The sequence below is a fragment of the Mauremys reevesii genome, unplaced genomic scaffold (assembly GCF_016161935.1).
Source record: "Mauremys reevesii isolate NIE-2019 unplaced genomic scaffold, ASM1616193v1 Contig3, whole genome shotgun sequence".
Lineage (NCBI taxonomy): Eukaryota > Metazoa > Chordata > Testudines > Geoemydidae > Mauremys > Mauremys reevesii.
This window is the reverse complement of record NW_024100840.1, coordinates 1150908-1169341: the sequence shown is the minus strand read 5'-3', so window position 1 is coordinate 1169341 and position 18434 is coordinate 1150908. Positions and strand designations below refer to the sequence as shown.

Sequence of the window (18434 nt, the reverse complement as noted above, 5' to 3'; positions counted from 1 at the left end):
GGGCTCGTCCGGGATCCACAGATGGCATCCCTGGATCGGAGGACCGCGGGCGGTTCCCTTCCAGACCCCAGGCCCATCTGACAGGTAAGAGACCTTTTAAAATCTCTAGAGGGGTCTGAAGGAGGACTGATCCGTAGGCTCCGGCTTGGGGTAAGTCACAAGCTGGATCTAAACTTTTAACATCAGGCAGGCCGGACGCCTTTTCTTAAGGTTGGTTTGACCCGTGTAAATCCCGGTGTGGTAACGGGTCCGGAGTTGTTTGGTTGTTTGGTTGTTTAAAAGTGCCGGCAAGCTCAAGCCTCGGACCCGCGCTCCTTTTCGTCCGAGGGAACTAATCGCCTTTTTAGGAGTTCGGGGGTTCTGGAGCCGCCAGGTCGGGAGAAACCAGAGCAGTATTCGCCCTGGCGACTGTGCCAGGAACGTCCCTGTATGTGTGTGAAGGCCAAGCGGCCAGTGTGATTGTCGGTTGTGGGAAAACGCCCCGAACCTTCCGCGAAGCAAAAGCTAGTGACCGGGAGTGTCTCGAAAGCAAGCCCCACAACCCTGCTTGAAAAAAGACTGTGAAAGCTTCCCCGACTGGCAGGCCTTGGTAAGTGGCTAACCAGTCGAGGTGCATGTACGTTCCCTGTCCCGTTACCCTTTTCCCTCTCCACATCCCCATGATCCTGTGACCGCTCTTTAAGCACTGCCTTCACCGAAAGGCCGCAGGGTCCCTTTGTTTCCACCCCCCCGGAGCTATAAGCTCCCTTCCCTTCTCGGAAAGGAGAAAAGCCCCAGGAAAACCGCACTCCCCAGACCATTATCCAAGCCAATAATAGTTGCATAATAGTTAACTCATTTAACTTAAAAAATTCAATTTTTAATTTAATTACTAACTCTGGCACGCACGCAATTTATTGGCCAGCAAAAAAAAAAATCAACTTTCTTTGTCTTTTATTATTCCAGTTAATTAAACTACCCTAGTATACCCTAGTATAATTTAATTACTTACCTGCTGATAATCAAAGATCAATTGCCAAAATAATTTAAGAAGCTAATTTGCATTAAAACATAAACTTCAACTTTAAAATGTTGTGCAGTTTTAATAATGACATTCATTATCCTTCCTGACCTCTGTGATGGAGGTGGGGCCCCTGAATGGAGGTTCTCCCACAGAATAATCATTCACCCTCTGTGTGGTTATCTGAGCAAAAGTGGCACATGGCCAGAAAGAGTTAACAAACCCATAGACTGGATGACCCAAGATTGACCTTTAAAGACTTGTTAGGAAGGCTTGGTCTGCACTACCTGCTGAATTGGCGGGTACTGATCGATCTATCGGGGATTGATTTATTGCATCTCTTCTAGAAGCGATAAATTGATCCCCGAATGCGCTCCCTGTCGACTCCAGTACTCCAGTTTACAAGAGGTGCAAGCGGAGTCGATGGGGGAGTGGCAGTGGTTGACTCACCGCCGTGAGGATGGTCAGGTAAGTTGATCTAAGATATGCCAACTTTGGCTACGCTATTAGCATAGCTGAAGTTCCATATCTTAGGTCAACCCACCCGCTAGTATAGACCAAGGCGAAGATGTACATGATAACAACGTCATTCCACTAGGCTGGAGCAGAACTTTGAACTGCAAACCTGTATTGTTAGAGCTAATACTAATTCTGTGTGTTTACTTATATCTCATAGATGTTAACAGTGTAAACAGACAGTTCCTGCGTATTGCCATGGCTATTGCTACAGAGATCAAAAGGGAAGGGTAACTTTTAGATGAACCTTGAAGTAATGACTTTGTTTATCTGTCTCTTTAAAATTTGTGGTGAACTGTATATGAACTATTTAATGGATAAATCACCTTGTGTTAATCTGCATAGATAATTGCCAGTGATGCCTGGGAAACAAGAAGTCACATCAAAAGAATATTGTTCACCCAGGACTGAATGGTTAAGAGGCTTCCAGAAATGTATAAAAGCCTGAGAAACTGATTCTGTTTTTATCTCAGATTTCCTTCAGGTTTCATACAGGGGAAACCTAGGCCATAAGGACTGAGATCCCAGTCCTCGGCTGGAATCACTCTGGACATGGACATTGGGCTATAACTTATTGACTATTTCTAAAATTACTCTTTGCAACTATAAGCTCACCATCTCTGCTATGTATCTGAATCTCAAGAACTGAACTCATATCTGTATGTATATTGACCTTTAACCAACACACTCTCCCTTTTCTTTTAAAATAAATTTTAGTTTAGTTAATAAGAATTGGATGTAGCATGTATTTTGGGTAAGATGTAAGTAATAATTTGACCTGGGCATGTGGCTAGTCCTTTGGGATTGGAAGAACCTTTTCTTCTATATGATTAAATAAATTTTTTCAGTAATCATCATATTTTGATATTGGTAACTGGATGGAGGCCGGAGACTGGGCACTTTAAGGGAACTGCATTGTTTGAATTTCTGAGTAACCAATGGGGCAATACAGAAGCTGTTCTGTGCTGGTTGGTAAATCTAAGTATTGGAATATCCACCAGCTTTGGGGTTTGTCCGCCCCATTCTGTTTGCAGTTCACCCTAATTGAGCGCCCTCAGCTGGCTCCCACAGGGCACACCTTGTCACACCTCCTCTCCATAGAGGGGAGAAGACACAAAGACACAGGGGTCTGCTAAATGGGGCAAAGGGAAACAAAATGTGGGTTCACATGTTTAATACAGGGTTTTTTGGGGGGCGGGGGGGACCATGATCAAACAACCCCAGCTAATGACAAGTACTGCAAGGGAATCAATGATCACCAACCAGAGGAATTCTGCCTGTATGTGAGACTGTGTGAGCCTCAGGAAAGTGCAGAGAGATGTCCCATGACTAAGCTTCCTCCTACTGGACTTAGGTGTTCAGCTCGGCCAGCGCCAAGAGGAGATGCACAAGAAGATCCCAGGATTTGATGAGGCCAAGGACAAGGTGTCCAATGATAAAAATATGGGTGAAAAGTTCAGTCAGAAGCTCAGAAAGAAGCAGAAGAGGGGCTGCACCCTGGCACAGCGGCGATAGACATGCACAGTCTCTTTCTCACCCATATCCCCATGTAGGAGGCACCAGTGGATGTCCCCAACAGCCTAGGAAACAAGGGGGAGTACAGGCTTGTACACGAGGGACCCTTGCACTTGGACAGAGGCAGCAGCTCCTGTGCTTGCTGTCCGGGTTGAACACGAGACAAGAAGGTCACAGCCTGTATGCAGCAAGATCATGTACAGATATGGGTCAAATCTTGTTCCCTGTTCACAGCCCCAGCAAATGAGCATCTTGCAGGGCTGTTTCACAGGGTTCAGCAGGTGCTCTGATGATATAGCTGCTATGGTTTGGCCCAACCCCAAGGAGTGGATTTGCTGGCTGGTGGATCCATACGCTTGGATCAGTGCACGAGGAAGCAAATCACTCTCCATGTCCCCCTCCCTCTCCTTCCAGTCCTAAGTCTCCTGGTCACTAGGGCAGCTGAAAGAAGCAAGGTCTGGGGACACCTTGAGTGAGGTCCTCACCATCAGGGTCCAGGGCTAGCTGCATCTCTGTCCTCTTCCTGGTCTTTCTGAGTGCACTCCCCAGGTCTCAGGCCTGATGTCTTCACCATTCCCAGGATGGAAGCCCATTGTTCTGCCACTCTCAGACTGAGCCCTGGGCTGCAGAACCATTCTGACCCTGAAGGTCTGACTGAGTTTGGGTGCCTCTTTGGGATTCTGTGACTGTCAGGGTTCCCTCCCCACTCTGAACTCTGGGGTACAGATATGGGGACCTGCATGAAAGATCCCCTAAGCTTATTTCTACCCGCTTAGGTTAAAAACTTCCCCAAGGCACAAACTCCTTCCCTTGTCCTTGGATGGTATTGCTGCCACCACCAAGTGATTTAGACAAAGATTCAGGAAAAGGACCACTTGGAATTCCTATTTCCCCAAAATATCACCCCAAACCCTTTCACCCCCTTTCCTGGGGAGGCTTAAGAATAATATACTAACCAATAGGTTAACAAAAAGTGAGCACAGAACAGACCCTTGCGGTTTTAGGACACTAAAAACCAATCAGGTTCTTTAAAAAATGAACTTTATTATAAAGAAAAAAGTAAAAGAAGCACCTTTGTAAAATCAGGATGGAAGGTAATAAAAAGATTTTAAACACAGAGGATTCACCTCAAGGCTCAACTTCAAAGTTACAAAACCAGGAATAAACCTCCCTCTTAGCATAGGGAAAATTCACAAGCTAAACCAAAAGATAATTTAATACATTTCCTTGCTATTACTTACAATTTCTGTAATTTTGGATGTATCATTTCAGTAGGAGCTGGGTTACCTGCTTGGTCTCTCTCTTTGTCCCAAGAGGGAACAAAACAAAGAGCACAAACAAAACCTTCCCTTCACCCCCAGATTTGAAAGTATCTTCTTTCCCCATTGGTCCTTCTGGTCAGGTGCCAACTAGGTTAATTGAATTGATTAACCCCTTACAGGTAAAGGAGAGATTTTATGCCACCCTCAGCTGTATATTTATGACAGTGACCAAGAGTAACCCACACATCTCCTGGGTGTGGTGTTCTGTCCCATCTAGTTGCACTGTAGTGGCTCATGAACTAAGCTCCAGAGATCCCCAGTTCAATCCTGCCCAGTGGTAACCAGGTGTTGCAAGTTGGGGCTTGTCTACGATTTCAACTGGGAAGACCTTGAAACTCAGGATGTGCTTCCTCAGCTAGGAGAAGTATGTAACCCGCACATGGCCTGGATGTAATGTTCTGTCCCATCTAGTGTCACTGAGGCCACTTAGAGAGAGGGTAAGAATGGTGTCCCTAGCCTCTGTTCGTCAGAGGATGGGGATGGACGGCAGGAGAGAGATCACTTGATCATTGCCTGTTAGGTTCACTCCCTCAGGGGCACCTGGCATTGGCCACTGTCGGTAGACAGATACTGGGCTAGATGGACCTTTGGTCTGACCCGGTACGGCCTTTCTTATGTTCTTATAGTTAAATGAGTTTGCTCTACAGTGTTAGCTAACAGCAAGGTGTCTTTTAGCTCATGCGGTAGAGGCTCATGCACTGAGCTCCAGAGGTCCATGGTTTGATCCCGCTCGCCAACGACTGGGGTCTGTTGGCATTACACAAGCATAGAGTGACACAAAGACCCTCCTTAAAGCAAAAGTATTATTTAGGTCATAGGAGCAAAGCTTTAGAGAGAAAGGAGAAACAACAAAAGGTCTACACATGTGTATCCTACCTAGAGTCCTGTCAGGCCAGCTTCCCATCACCCCTAATCTCTGGGCCTGGAGGTCAGCCTGTTCCCCTTAACTGTCTCCCTTGCTGCTGGAGAGTGTGTGTGTGTCTTTTAACGTTGAGTGAGGCTCTCTGTTCGCCTGTGTTCATAGGGTTGGGCCCCTTCCCTTTGCAAGCTACTCTGCAGGACAGCCTCTTCTTGAATTAACCCTATATATTCATACAGCAAACCCCCTAACAGTGACACGACAAACAGAACATTGGCAGTCACAGTCACAGGCAACTCCAGCTCCATTACATGATTCCTGCCTTTACATCGTACTGGATGGGCATGTTCACAGCCAGGCATAAGAGGCTTTCATGTGCCCTCTCATGCTAGCGTTACCCCAGAACTTCTAGGTCTGAAGTTTTGGCTGGAATTTATGTGGGGTAGTCTTTAGTCAGTGGATGTAAGTTACATTTTCACTGTGATATTGAGATGGGATTCTTCAGCTCACTAAACCTCCTTAATACTTGCAATTTCTTCTGATTTCAGAATTGAGCTAATCAGTCACAGAAATGCAGGCGTGAGTGAACTTTAAATGGCCAATCCACAGCTTTAGTGTGAATATTGACAAATCCCATGTGATTATGAAAACACACTTCTCTTCACACATCTTCCCACTGAAAATAGATGTTAACATTAACTGTGTAGTTACAGCCAAATTCTGCTCTCAGTTACACCACTGTAAATGGAGTTACAGACACTAAACACAAACAAAAACTACATTTAGTGACAGTTAAAGGTGCATCCCAATGCACTTGACACACACAACACCTAGAAAGCATGGAGAAAGGAAGCTGAGGGAAGAGTCTCCTGCATTCTTTGCCACCTTCATATTGCCTACAGCACTGTTAATTACACATTCCAACACTCCTATAAAGCTTTCACTTCAGTGTCCAGCAGATAACAAAAAATAATGCACATTCCCAACATATCCTCCCATCCCCTCGCTCTTTGTGAGGGTTCTTCTGACCAGTGGATCTGTAATGTTGTCACTCTTAAATGCAGTAAGTTCAGCCTGGTGCGCTTATTTGCAGCTCTCAGGAAACCATAATTCCTCTCCCCCCTCAAAAATAGAATAAGTGACACAGATAAAACACATGTGCTTCCCAGCCATATGTTTTCATTAACTGGTGAACCAAATCCCATCGATTTTTAGAAAGTAATTTTAGGATCAGAGAAAACTAAAAAAAAGGCAAGACGCTGCCTTGCTAAATTTGTCAAATGAGTAGGTGTAAGTCCTTCTTATAAAAACAATAACCTCTTAACTCCATTCTGAGCAACTGCAAATTCAGCCTCTTCCTCCACTATAACCTGCTGTTTTATATTTTTCCCTGAGCACTCCAGAATGACCAGGTGTGTTTACTTGCTTGTACCAACTGAAATCTGTAATACAGTCTTAACTATAGAATCACTACCAGGTCCCCCATGGCACAATCTCTACAGCTGTGATACCGAGGGAAGAACATGCCCCTCTAACATAAAAAGGAGGTCTCCTAAAATCTGCTTTCTCTCTCTAACTGGCACTTCACCTGCCAGTTACACAAACTTATTTCAAACATGTTAAGAAAACTTAATGTAAATATATTACCTTTGGGCTTCTGTCTCACTTCACAGAACACTTGATTACTCTTCCTCCAGTGTCTGCAGCTCTCCAGCTTCTGCGCTGTCCTGCCAGGAAGCTGGTGTTTTAACAGAACAGCCAATGCTGTTCTTACAGTTTCTTGTCTTAATGAAGTTTGGATTAAAATTTGTATCAGAGACAGCATTCAATAGTGAAGAAAGGAATGTAAAGAATTAGTTCAAACTCTTGCTGCATATGTGCAGGGTGTAATGGATGAGAACAATCATTTTTACCAGCAAGACAACCCTAGAACCTTTCCCAGGAGCTGCGTTTGTGCAGAGCAGCAACCCAGACGGAAGCTGAAGTCCCCAGTGTTTGAGATGTGAACGACAGCCTAGGACAAGCACTTCTTATAGGAGCTATAGTTTTACTAAATTATTCATTGCAAACAATTCACCTTACAATTCCGACCTTCTTCTCATTGTGAATTAGTGGTGAACAGGTAGTGACTTTTACTAATGTATTCATTATTTACATTCAGAGTGCCACTACAATAGAAATAATGAATAAGAATAATAATTGTGTCAGCAAATTCATGCCTATGGATTGGTTTCAAACTGATTGTTCAAATATTCCGTTTGTGCTGTGCAAGTATACAGCTAAGTCACATGAGACCAGCTATTTTAAAGTATTTAGGTACCTAAAGATGCAGATCGGCACCTTGTAAATTTTTCAGAAGTGAGTAGATGCCTAACTGCCATGTAAGTCAATGGGAGTTAGGTACCTAGGGGCTCTTGAAATCCCGGTAGCCACCAAACTGCATCTTTAGGTGCCAAAATACATTTTAAAATCTGGCCCGTGGTATCATTTTGTTCCCTGGTTGGATGACCCGGTCTTATAAACAGAAGTCTCTCTTATAGTGAATTTTCCATGAACCAATTCCAGTGTCTATGTATTTATTTATTTATTTATTTGTATTACCTCAGCATGTAGGAGCATCAATCATAGACCAGGGCCCCTGTTTGTGAGGCACTGTGAAAACAGAGAACAAAAAGACAGTCCCCAAAGAGCAGACAATCTGTGTAAGACAAGAGACAGCAGACGGATACCCACAGACCGATGGGGAAGCGCAACGAAACAGGGAGACAATATTGGTCAGCATGGCAGACAGTGGTCTCTGCACACCAGCAGCCTACCTGTTGTGAAGTTTTTTGTAGGCATCGCAGTAAAGGAGAATTTTATGGAGGGATTTGAAAGAGGATAATGAGATAGTTTCCAGATATTTATAGGAGGCGCCTCCCAAATATCAGGGGAAGAAGGGAGAAAGGATAAAGGAGCTTGTTTGAAAATTTAAGAAGTTAGTCAGGGTGGATGTGATCCACTCCCAATAGTTGACTAAACTGGCCTTCAACATTGGCTCTCCACTTGTAAAGTTACTCCCTTCTCTTCATGTGCCAATCTATATTTATGCCTGTATCTGTAATTTTCACTTCATGCATCTGAAGAAGTGGGTTTTTTACCCATGAAAGCTTATGCCCAAATATATCTGTTAGTCGTTAAGGTGCCACCGGACTCCTCATTGTTTTTTGTAGATACAGACTAACATGGCTACCCCTCTGATACTTGGTACCATGCAAAGTTTGATAGAGGGATTTATAAATAATAATGAGAAGTTAATTATATAGTTATCTAGATCTCTTGATAAACTGGGCTCATTTTAATACTGCCAAATGTAATAAGTCATACATCTTGGAGCAAAGAAAGTAGATCACACAGGATGGGGGACTGCATTCAAGAAAGCAATGCTGTGAAATGGATAAAGGAGTCATGGCGGATAACAAACTGAATATGAACTCCCAGATGTTGTAATGAAAATGGCTAACATAATGCTTGGAAGCATAAGCAGGGGAATATGAAATAGGAGCAGGGGGTGGTACTAGCTCTGTATACAATATTAGTGAGACCATTACTGGATACCTTGTCAAGTTTTGGAGTTGACACTTCAAAAAGGATATTGGCAAATTGTAAAATGTGCCTAAAACAGCTACAACAATGATCTGAAATCTGCAAAACCTGCCTTAGAGTGGGAGACTTACGAAGTTTTTATCTATTTAATCTAAAAGAATGTTAAGAGGTGACTTGATCATGGTCTATATGTATCTATATGAGATTTCTGTTAGTAGAGGGCTCTCGTTTAATCTAACAGAAAAAAGACATAACCAGATCCAGTTTCTGGAAGCTAAACATATTCATACTGGAAATAAGGTGCAATTTTTGTACATGGATTTATAAATAGAGGAATCTCAAGTAGCAGCAGGAAGATTACATTACCTCTATATTTGGCACTGGTGTGACTGCTGCTGGAATACTGTGTCCAATTCTGGTTTCCACAATTTTAAAAGGATGTTTATCCTTTTTTGTGAAAGTTTCTCTATTTTCTTGGGCAGCCTTTTTTTCTCACACCAGTTGGCTTGCACTTGACAGTTTCATGTGGGAGTGTATGTGTTGGCATCTGGAGAACATGCACCAAATATATCCAATGCTTCTTTTTGGTTCTGGGGGAAAACAGCTGCTGGCTGGTGATTTCTTGGATCTCTTCATTGGTGATGACATCTTTCCAGCCAATGCTCAGGATCTTTTGTAGTCATTTACTTTAGAAGGCATCTAGTTTTCTGTCTGATAGTTTGGTAGATCTCCTGCTCTCACAGCAATGCATTAGCAGTGAAATTACGTTTGTACTGAAAATTCTCAGTTTTGTTCTGGTGCTGTATATCTTTGATTTCCATACATGACTGAGTTTTGTAAATACGGTGGATGCACTTCCTATCCTGGATGTCACTTCCTTGCTTTCATCTTTCTAAGATGATGACCTCAAAAATATCTTGGGACAGTGAAATACACAGATTAATTATGGGTTCTATAAATAAAGTATTTTGTTTATCATTAAATATGTTGCACTGTAAAAATAATTTAAAAAAAATTGTATTTTTCAATTCAACTTATACAAGTACTGTAGTGCAATCTCTTTATCGTGAAAATGCAACTTACAAATGTAGATTTTTTTTGGTTACATAACTGCACTCAACAACAAAACAATGTCACCTGAAAGTGAGAACAGGCGTTCACATAGCACTGTAGTTGGCGTCACAAGATATTTATGTGCCAGATGCACTAAACATTCATATGCCCCTTAATAAACACTCAAAATATTTAAATAAATGGCATTCTATTATTGTTGAACAGCACAATAAATCTCGTGATTAATCACAATTAATTTTTTAATCCCGTGATTAATCATGATTATTTTTTATTTGCTTGACAGCCTTAATTATTACTTCTTATTTTTTTTATTATAACAATGCTTATGGGACACAATAGGTGTCACATTATATTCCATGCTATTCGATCAGAAAATGACAGTGTCCTCCATGAAGATCTTACAGCTGAAATAAACAAGACAATAAATATAGCTAATGAAAATATGCCAATTTTTTTTGTTAAAAATTTCAAAGGAAACACATGAACTTTTTTTCATTCAAACTTTTGACACAATTTTCCAGTCTGTTAAAACAAAATTGTTCTCTTTATTGTGATTGCAAATTAAACAAATCTTTTTTATTGATTCAATCTGAAAATGTACATGTAGATTCAATTTGATTCAAAGCAAAATTAAAATATTATATTTTTTAGTTTTAGGTCACTTTTAATTTCTTCTCCTGTCCTTTCCACTGCTGAGGAATGGAAGAAGGACAAAAAGTAGAAAATGTTTCTTCTTATTTCAAATTAAATCAAAATGATTTTTTTTTTATTTCAAGGTGAGTTTTTAAAATGATTCTTTTCCTCATGAGTGAGAGTGAGAGAATCTGGTCCTTTGTGTTGCTCACAAGTAACATAGAATCATAGAATTGTAGGACTGGAAGGGACCTCAAGAGTTCATCAAGTCCAGTCCCCTGCCCTCATGGCAGGACCAAGCACCATCTATCCCATCTCCGGCAGATGTTTGTCAAACCTGCTCTTAAAAATCTCCAGAGAAGGAGATTCCACAACCTCCTTAGGCAATTTATTCCAGTGTTTAACCACCCTGACAGTTAGGAAATTTCTCCTAATGTCCAACCTAAACTGCCCTTGCTGCAATTTAAGCCCATCGCTTCTTGTCCTATCCTCAGAGGTTAAGAAGAATAATATTTCTCCCTCCTTGTTTAACCATCCCTTTAAGTTACTTTGGACTTAAATGATAATACTAATTATTTGTGGTCATAATAAAACCTCCTTTATGTGTATCACCTAAGGGGAAATATACTAACTGGAACTCCATTGTGCTGTACATTGTACAAACACATAGCAATACACAGTCTCTGCTCAAAGGAGCTATCCTCTTTCTCTCTCCTTATATCCAGCACAGCCATGAAATGAGGCTTTGTGTGCTTCTGCCTAATCCACCATGGTCTCTATTTCCACTTCTTGGTCCCTAAACCACATTTCCTTTCAGGTACTTTCAAATACAAACTTTTCCTGAACTTTTCACCTGGCCTATTCTGCACATGGACTATGCACCCAAGGGTGGGGAGTCTCTGATACAACATTTACCTTTGGAGAAAGGTGAATGTTCAATAAGCACAAAGTTAATGATTAAATCTAAAGAAGCTACAGTAGCAGTAAGTTTGAATGATAAGTGAGGCACTTATTAGAGGGTGTTCGAGAGACTTTCCTCTGCTAAGGGAAGCACAAAGCAGATGGTAAAATGGTTTATTAGCTTTAGATTACTCATTAATTTTCATAGTTTTACTTTCATGTTAACCTTTGTAATGTAGGAATCTTATATGTTCTAGCTACTGCTTTCTTCTTGAGAGAAACTTGGTAAATGATTCATTCTTGTTTTATGTATTTCAGTTGCCCTTCCCAAGAACATTTTATTGATTTACAAGAAGCTTCCTCAATAAAACAATAAAACAGTTTGACCATGAGATGATCCCAAAGATGGTGTCCAGTTACATCAAGTAACTTCTACCATGGCTGCACTGAAAGAAGAGACTGATTTTTGTTATATGTAATACAATGCTGCCCTAACGCTATTATTATGGAGCCCATCTTCGGTTGTCTCTGGTTTTCCCTTTAAACATTGTGCAGGACAGGAGAAATAACTCAATTTTCTGTTCAATATGTTACAGTTGCAGTGCCTAGTTATTTTATACTCCTTGATATTAAATCAGTCATGACTCTTTCAGCAGAAATTGAAATATGCAGCCAGGCCTTAAAAACCTCTAAGGAAGGAGCTTCCACCACCTCCCCAGGTAACCCATTCCAGAGCTTCACCACCCCTCTAATGAAATAGTGTTTCCTAATATCCAACTGTGATGCGTTGGATCACAGAAACTCCCTTGGGAGTTGCCACCCAATGTGCCAAGACTCCTTCTGCCCCTGCTTTCCCTGCCAGCTCAGGACTCCAGCACCCTGTCTTGCTGAGCCAGACACTCCCATCTGCTCCAACAAAGACCCAGGGTGTGAATTACTTGCCCCAAAGCTGCAGGTTTACCTGAAAGCAGCTCACAGAAGTGTGCTTGTCTTTAACACTCAGATGCCCAACTCCCAGTGGGGTCTAAACCCAAATAAATCCATTTTACCCTGTATAAAGCTTTTACAGGATAAACTCATAAATTGTTCGCCCTCTATAACACTGATAGAGAGATATGCACAGCTGTTTGCTCCCCCAGGTATTAATACATACTCTGAGTTAATTAAGAAGCAAAAAGTGATTTTATTAAATACAGAAAGTAGGATTTAAGTGGCTCCAAGTAGTAACAGACAGAACAAAGTAAGTCACCAAGCAAAATAAAATAAAACACACAAATTTATGTCTAATCAAACAGAATACAGATAATCTCACCCTCAGAAATGCTTCAGTAAGCTTTTTCCTCAAACTGGACACCTCCCAGGCCTGGGCACAATTCTTTCCTCGGTACAGATCTTGTTGCAGCTCAGGTGGTAGCTAGAGGATTGTTCATGATGGCTCCCCCACTCTTTGTTCTCTTCCACCCTTTTATATATCTTTTGCATAAGGCAGGAATCCTTTGTCCTTCTCTCGGTTCCCCTCCTTCTCAATGGAAAGGCACCAGGTTAAAGATGGATTCTAGTTCAGGTGACATGATCACATGTCACTGCAAGAATTCATTGCCCACTTGCCAGCACACATGTATACAAGAAGACTTACAGGTAAAACACACCCATCTGCAGACAATTATCCTGGTTAATGGGAGTCATCAAGATTCCAAACCACCATTAATGGCCCACACTTTGCATAAGTGAATTGTTCCTGCTTTGAGCAGGGGGTTGGACTAGATGACCTCCTGGGGTCCCTTCCAACCCTGATATTCTATGATTCTCTGATAATTACATTAGGCCCTCAGACTTATATTTCATATTTCTAGTTTAAAATAAAAGTTTGGCCTTTTATAATAGCAGTTTTTGAATGGTGAAAAGATTTCAAACTTGCTACCCAGTTGGCACATACCCTAAAAGGCCTCCTCAGTCTTCAGATGAAGCATGAGGACTGTAAGACAAAGAGGAGGATTTATCTGTTTGTTTTGAGAAGGTTAGGTTAAAAATAAGGATGAAAGTCTCTGCTTTAAGCCTTCACTATGAGGGCACTATTCTAACTTGATAATCTTAGATTTTTGCCTGAGAATTTTCTTAGGTTCTTTAGCTAGAGCAGTGGTTCTCAAACCTTTGTACTGGTGATCCCTTTCACACAGCAAGCCTCTGAGTGGGACCCCTGCCTTATGCAAATAGTATGATCGCACCGAGTGTATATAAGCTTTATAATATCTTACAAGAGACCTTTTGCAAGAAGCATATCCCAGTTACATTATATTCACTCATTAGCATATTTTTATAAAATCCTATAGACTGCTACATCACACCAACCTAGACCTCCCCAATGCAACTTGAGACCATTGCTTCTTGTTCTGTCATCTGCCACCACTGAGAACAGCCATGCTCCATCCTCTTTGGAACCCCTTTCAGGTAATTGAAGGCTGCTATCATATCCCCCCTCACTCTTCTCTTCTGCAGACTAAATCCCAATTCCCTCAGCCTCTCCTCGTAAATCATGTGCCCCTGCCCCTAATCATTTTTGTTGCCCTCCACTGGACTCTACAAATTTTCCACATCCTTCTTGTAGTGTGGGGCCCAAAACTGGACACAGTACTCCAGATGAGGCCTCACCAATGTTAAATAGAGGGGAATGATCACTTCCCTCGATCTGCTGGCAATGCTCCTACTAATACAGCCCAATATGCCATTAGCCTTCTTGGCAACCAGGGCACAGTGTTGACTCATATCGAGCTTCTCATCCACTGTAACCCCTAGGTCCTTTTCTACAGAACTGCTGCTTAGCCAGTCGGTCCCAAGACTGTAACAGTGAATGGGATTCTTCCTTCCTAAGTGCAGGACTCTGCACTTGTCCTTGCTGAACCTCATCAGATTTATTTTGGCCCAATCCTCCAATTTGTCACTCTGGAACCTATCCTTACCCTCCATTGTATCTACCTCTCCCCACAGTTTAGTGTCATCTGCGAACTTGCTGAGGGTGCAATTAATCCCATCATCCAGATCATTAATAAAGTTGTTGAACAAAACTGGCCCCAGGATTGACCCTCTGCAATCACATCTGCCAACTCTCTCAGCACCCTTGGATGCATTAAATCTGGACCCATGAATTTATGCATGTCCAGCTTTTCTAAATAGTCCTTAATCTGTTCTTTCACCACTGGATTCCGTATGAGAAGAGATTAATAAGACTGGAACTTTTCAGCTTGGAAAGAGACAGCTAAAAGGAGATATGATTGAGATCTATAAAATTATGACTGGTTTAGAGAAAGTAGATAAGGAAGTGTTGTTTAGTACTTCTCATAACACAAGAACTAGGGGTAACCCAATCAAATTAATAGGCAACAAGTTTAGAACAAATAAAAGGAAGTATTTCTTCACACAACACACAGTCAGCCATGGAACTCCTTGCCAGAGGATGTTGGGAAGGCCAAGACTATAACAGGGTTAAAAAAAAAGCTGAATAAGTTCATGGGGGATAGGTCCATCAATGGCTATTAGCCAGGATGGACAGGGATGGTGTCCCTAGCCTCTGTGTGCCAGAAGCTGAAAATGAGCAACACTGGTGGATCACTTGATGATTCCCTGTTCTGTTCATTCCCTCTAGGGCACCTGGCACTGGCCTGTGTCAGAAGAAAGGATACTCGGCCAGAGGGACCTTCTTATGTTCTTATGCCCTTATGTATGGAAATGAGCTAGGCAAATTACAGGAAGATCAAGAGATTCTAAATGTGACTATGATCAGCCTTGGGAGGAGCTGTATATGAAATTTAGAGAAGAAATTAGAAATTGACCAGGGGAGCCTATACAGAAAAGCCTGTGTCGATGGTGCTTTGGATGCACAGGGGTACGTACACTCAAGATAGACACATGTTGTCCCTGTAAGATCATCGGATTTACAGATGATGGTAAAAACATTGGGACCAATAACTATAAAAAATATAGCCACATGGTTGGTACAATGGGCTGAGTTGGGAGGAACAGGGAATTTGAATAAGCATGAAAGTTTCAGATTGATAAGAAGAGCTACCCCTGGGGAGATTAGGCAAGCAGTAGAGTGAGTTAACGAACTTCTGGATAGACATCCGGCAGCCCTTCGGGAACTCTCATGATTTATTTTGTTATTGGGGAAAGAAATAGGTCAAAGACTAATGAAGGTGTTATCCAGTACAGATTATATGAAGCCAGGAGAGGCACGCAGGGATTATCTGTTGAGAAAAATTATGTTAGCACTGTTCCTAACATTGTTAGCAGGGGAAATACAGCCTATAACTAATCCTGCTGCTGCTTGATCTATTACAGCTGACTCTTTGTTAGCTATTGATTTGAACCAAGGAGATTTTTGGGATGAAGTGTTTGCAGGGCTAGATAAGTCTCTATTAGCAATGTCCACTAGTCTTATACATTGAGCCATTCAGCAGAGGGCTTAACTGCATTGGAAATTCTGGATCACTGAGTTGTTTGTCAACAGATGATAAAAGGGAGAAACCAAGTAGAGGGGACAAAATCTAGGGTGCCTTTTATTGAGGCATTAACATATTCAAATGAATGTGCTTGTAGACCTGAAGGCCATGGGAGAGGGAGATGCCATTGTAGGGGAATGAGTCTCAGAAAGGAGTAGATGTGATTCATAAGAACATAACATAAGAACATAAGAAAGGCCGTACCGGGTAAGACCAAAGGTCCATCTAGCCCAGTATCTGTCTACCGACAGTGGCCAATGCCAGGTGCCCCTGAGGGAGTGAACCTAACAGGCAATGATCAAGTGATCTCTCTCCTGCCATCCATCTCCATCCTCTGACGAACAGAGGCTAGGGACACCATTCTTACCCATCCTGGCTAATAGCCATTTATGGACTTAGCCACCATGAATTTATCCAGTCCCCTTTTAAACATTGTTATAGTCCTAGCCTTCACAACCTCCTCAGGTAAGGAGTTCCACAAGTTGACTGTGCGCTGCGTGAAGAAGAACTTCCTTTTATTTGTTTTAAACCTGCTGCCTATTAATTTCATTTGGTGACCCCTAGTTCTTGTATTATGGGAATAAGTAAATAACTTTTCCTTATCCACTTTCTCAACATCACTCATGATTTTATATACCTCTATCATGTCCCCCCTTAGTCTCCTCTTTTCCAAACTGAAGAGTCCTAGCCTCTTTAATCTTTCCTCATATGGGACCCTCTCTAAACCCCTAATCATTTTAGTTGCTCTTTTCTGAACCTTTTCTAGTGCTAGATTCGGAACATCGCCTGGAAATATTTAAAACTGAGAGGCATGTATATGGAAAAATGGGATGGGAAGCCCACTGAAGAATTAGTTAAGGAAATGCAAAGGAGTGAAGAGCAGGTCTTTGAGGAGCAAAGGGGAATTGCAGTTGTGCAAATTGTGGGCTCAGGAAAGCCCATCTAATAGGGAAGCTCCGATGACAGGTCACTCACACTGGAAATGGATCCCCAGGAGTGGAAGATAATAATTAGGTTGAGATGGGACTCAAATGGGAGACCTAGAACAACTGTCATTGTGGGAGAGAATGGACCCAAGAATGCCTTACTGGATAGTGAGGCTGGTGTAAATAATGTAGATAAAAATTGTGATTTAACTCTCTATATATCTGAAATTGTCACTGCAGCATCTTTAATAGGGGAAGAGGTGACAGGGAAGATATCTCACTCAGTGGGAATTACGATATCCATGGGATTGACATGAGCCCAAAGAAAGCCAAGCTGTGCTCCCAGTGTGAATTATTTTGGAGGAACCCTGGGACAAGAAGGGTTCTCCCCTGGCTAACAAAGGGTAGAGCTCACACTACAACTCTCTGCCCCCACTGATGTAGCTATGTTCAGACCCTTCCTGGAGATGGTAATGTTTTCTCTGAGATTTCATCCAGGGATTTTCAGAGAAAGCACCCCTTTGCAGGAACTGTTTAAGAAGGGAGCAAAATGGACTGTGCCCCCCAGCAGCAGGAAGCTATGATTCAGCTAAAGTAAGCCTTAGCCCCAGCCCTAGCATATCCCTGGGTAGGAGAACTGTTTGTATTACATGCATCCGACAAAGTGGGTATTCATCCACAAAAGCTCATGCTCAAATACGTCTGTTAGTCTATAAGCTGCCACTGGACTCTTTGCTGCTTTTACAGATCCAGAGTAACATGGCTACCGCTCTGATGTTTGTAGTACAGTTAGTGACCACAGAATGGAGGATACTATGCACCCACTGTTATATCCTTGGGGGCAGCCGGTTTAGGAAGAAATCACTTGAGGCCATACAGCAGACAGCTAACAAAACTGTTGTGTATTTGGTTGTCATGGTTTTGTTGCTATGGCAACTGAGTTAGATTATTATGGGTTAGCTCAACCGGTTTCAACCGGTTGAGGAGCTCTGTATATATGTAAATAAAATGGAGGTTTTGGTTAGCTGCCTGTTCTCTGGCCTCAAGTGATTGCTTCCTACACCGGCTGCACCAAGGACATAACACTGGCGACGAGGATGGGATTCCGGTGCTGCTCCAGTAACAGAAGGAAGTAGAAGTCAAGGTAAAGACCAAACAAAGGAAAAAAGCTGCTTCTTTGCACTGACTGTGAAAGTGAAACTAAAAATCATGGCTACTCTGACCAGGCCCCTGGAGACTTTTGATGAGAATACAGAGCAGTGGCATGTTTATACTGAGCGTTTTGAGCTTTTTGGTATTGCAAATGACATTACAGAAGCGAAGAAGGTGCCAATATTCTTAACTGTTGTAGGGGCTAAAACCTACTCTCTGCTACGCAGCTTACTACACCCTGTTAAGCCTGAGACTAAATCTTACAGTGACATTGTGGAAATCCTGGGGTCTCATTTCTCCCCAAAACCACTGGTAATTGCTGAAAGATATAGGTTCCACAAAAGAGACCAAAAGGAAGATGAAACAGTTGTACAATTTGTAGCCATTTTAAAAAAGCTAGCAGAACACTGTGAATTTAAAGAAATGTTACATGATGCCCTGCGTGACAGGTTAGTG

General features: G+C 42.1%; 1 protein-coding gene across 1 annotated transcript in view; it reads right to left on the bottom strand.

Annotated features, from left to right (window-relative positions):
- Positions 1–2976: 2976 nt before the first annotated feature.
- LOC120393758 (GTPase IMAP family member 3-like) overlaps positions 2977–18434 on the bottom strand; it is a 29663-nt gene continuing 14205 nt past the window's right edge. The window contains exon 4 of the mRNA XM_039518256.1: positions 2977–3096. Coding sequence (XP_039374190.1) covers positions 2977–3096 — 120 coding nt within the window. The remainder of the gene's footprint in view (positions 3097–18434) is intronic.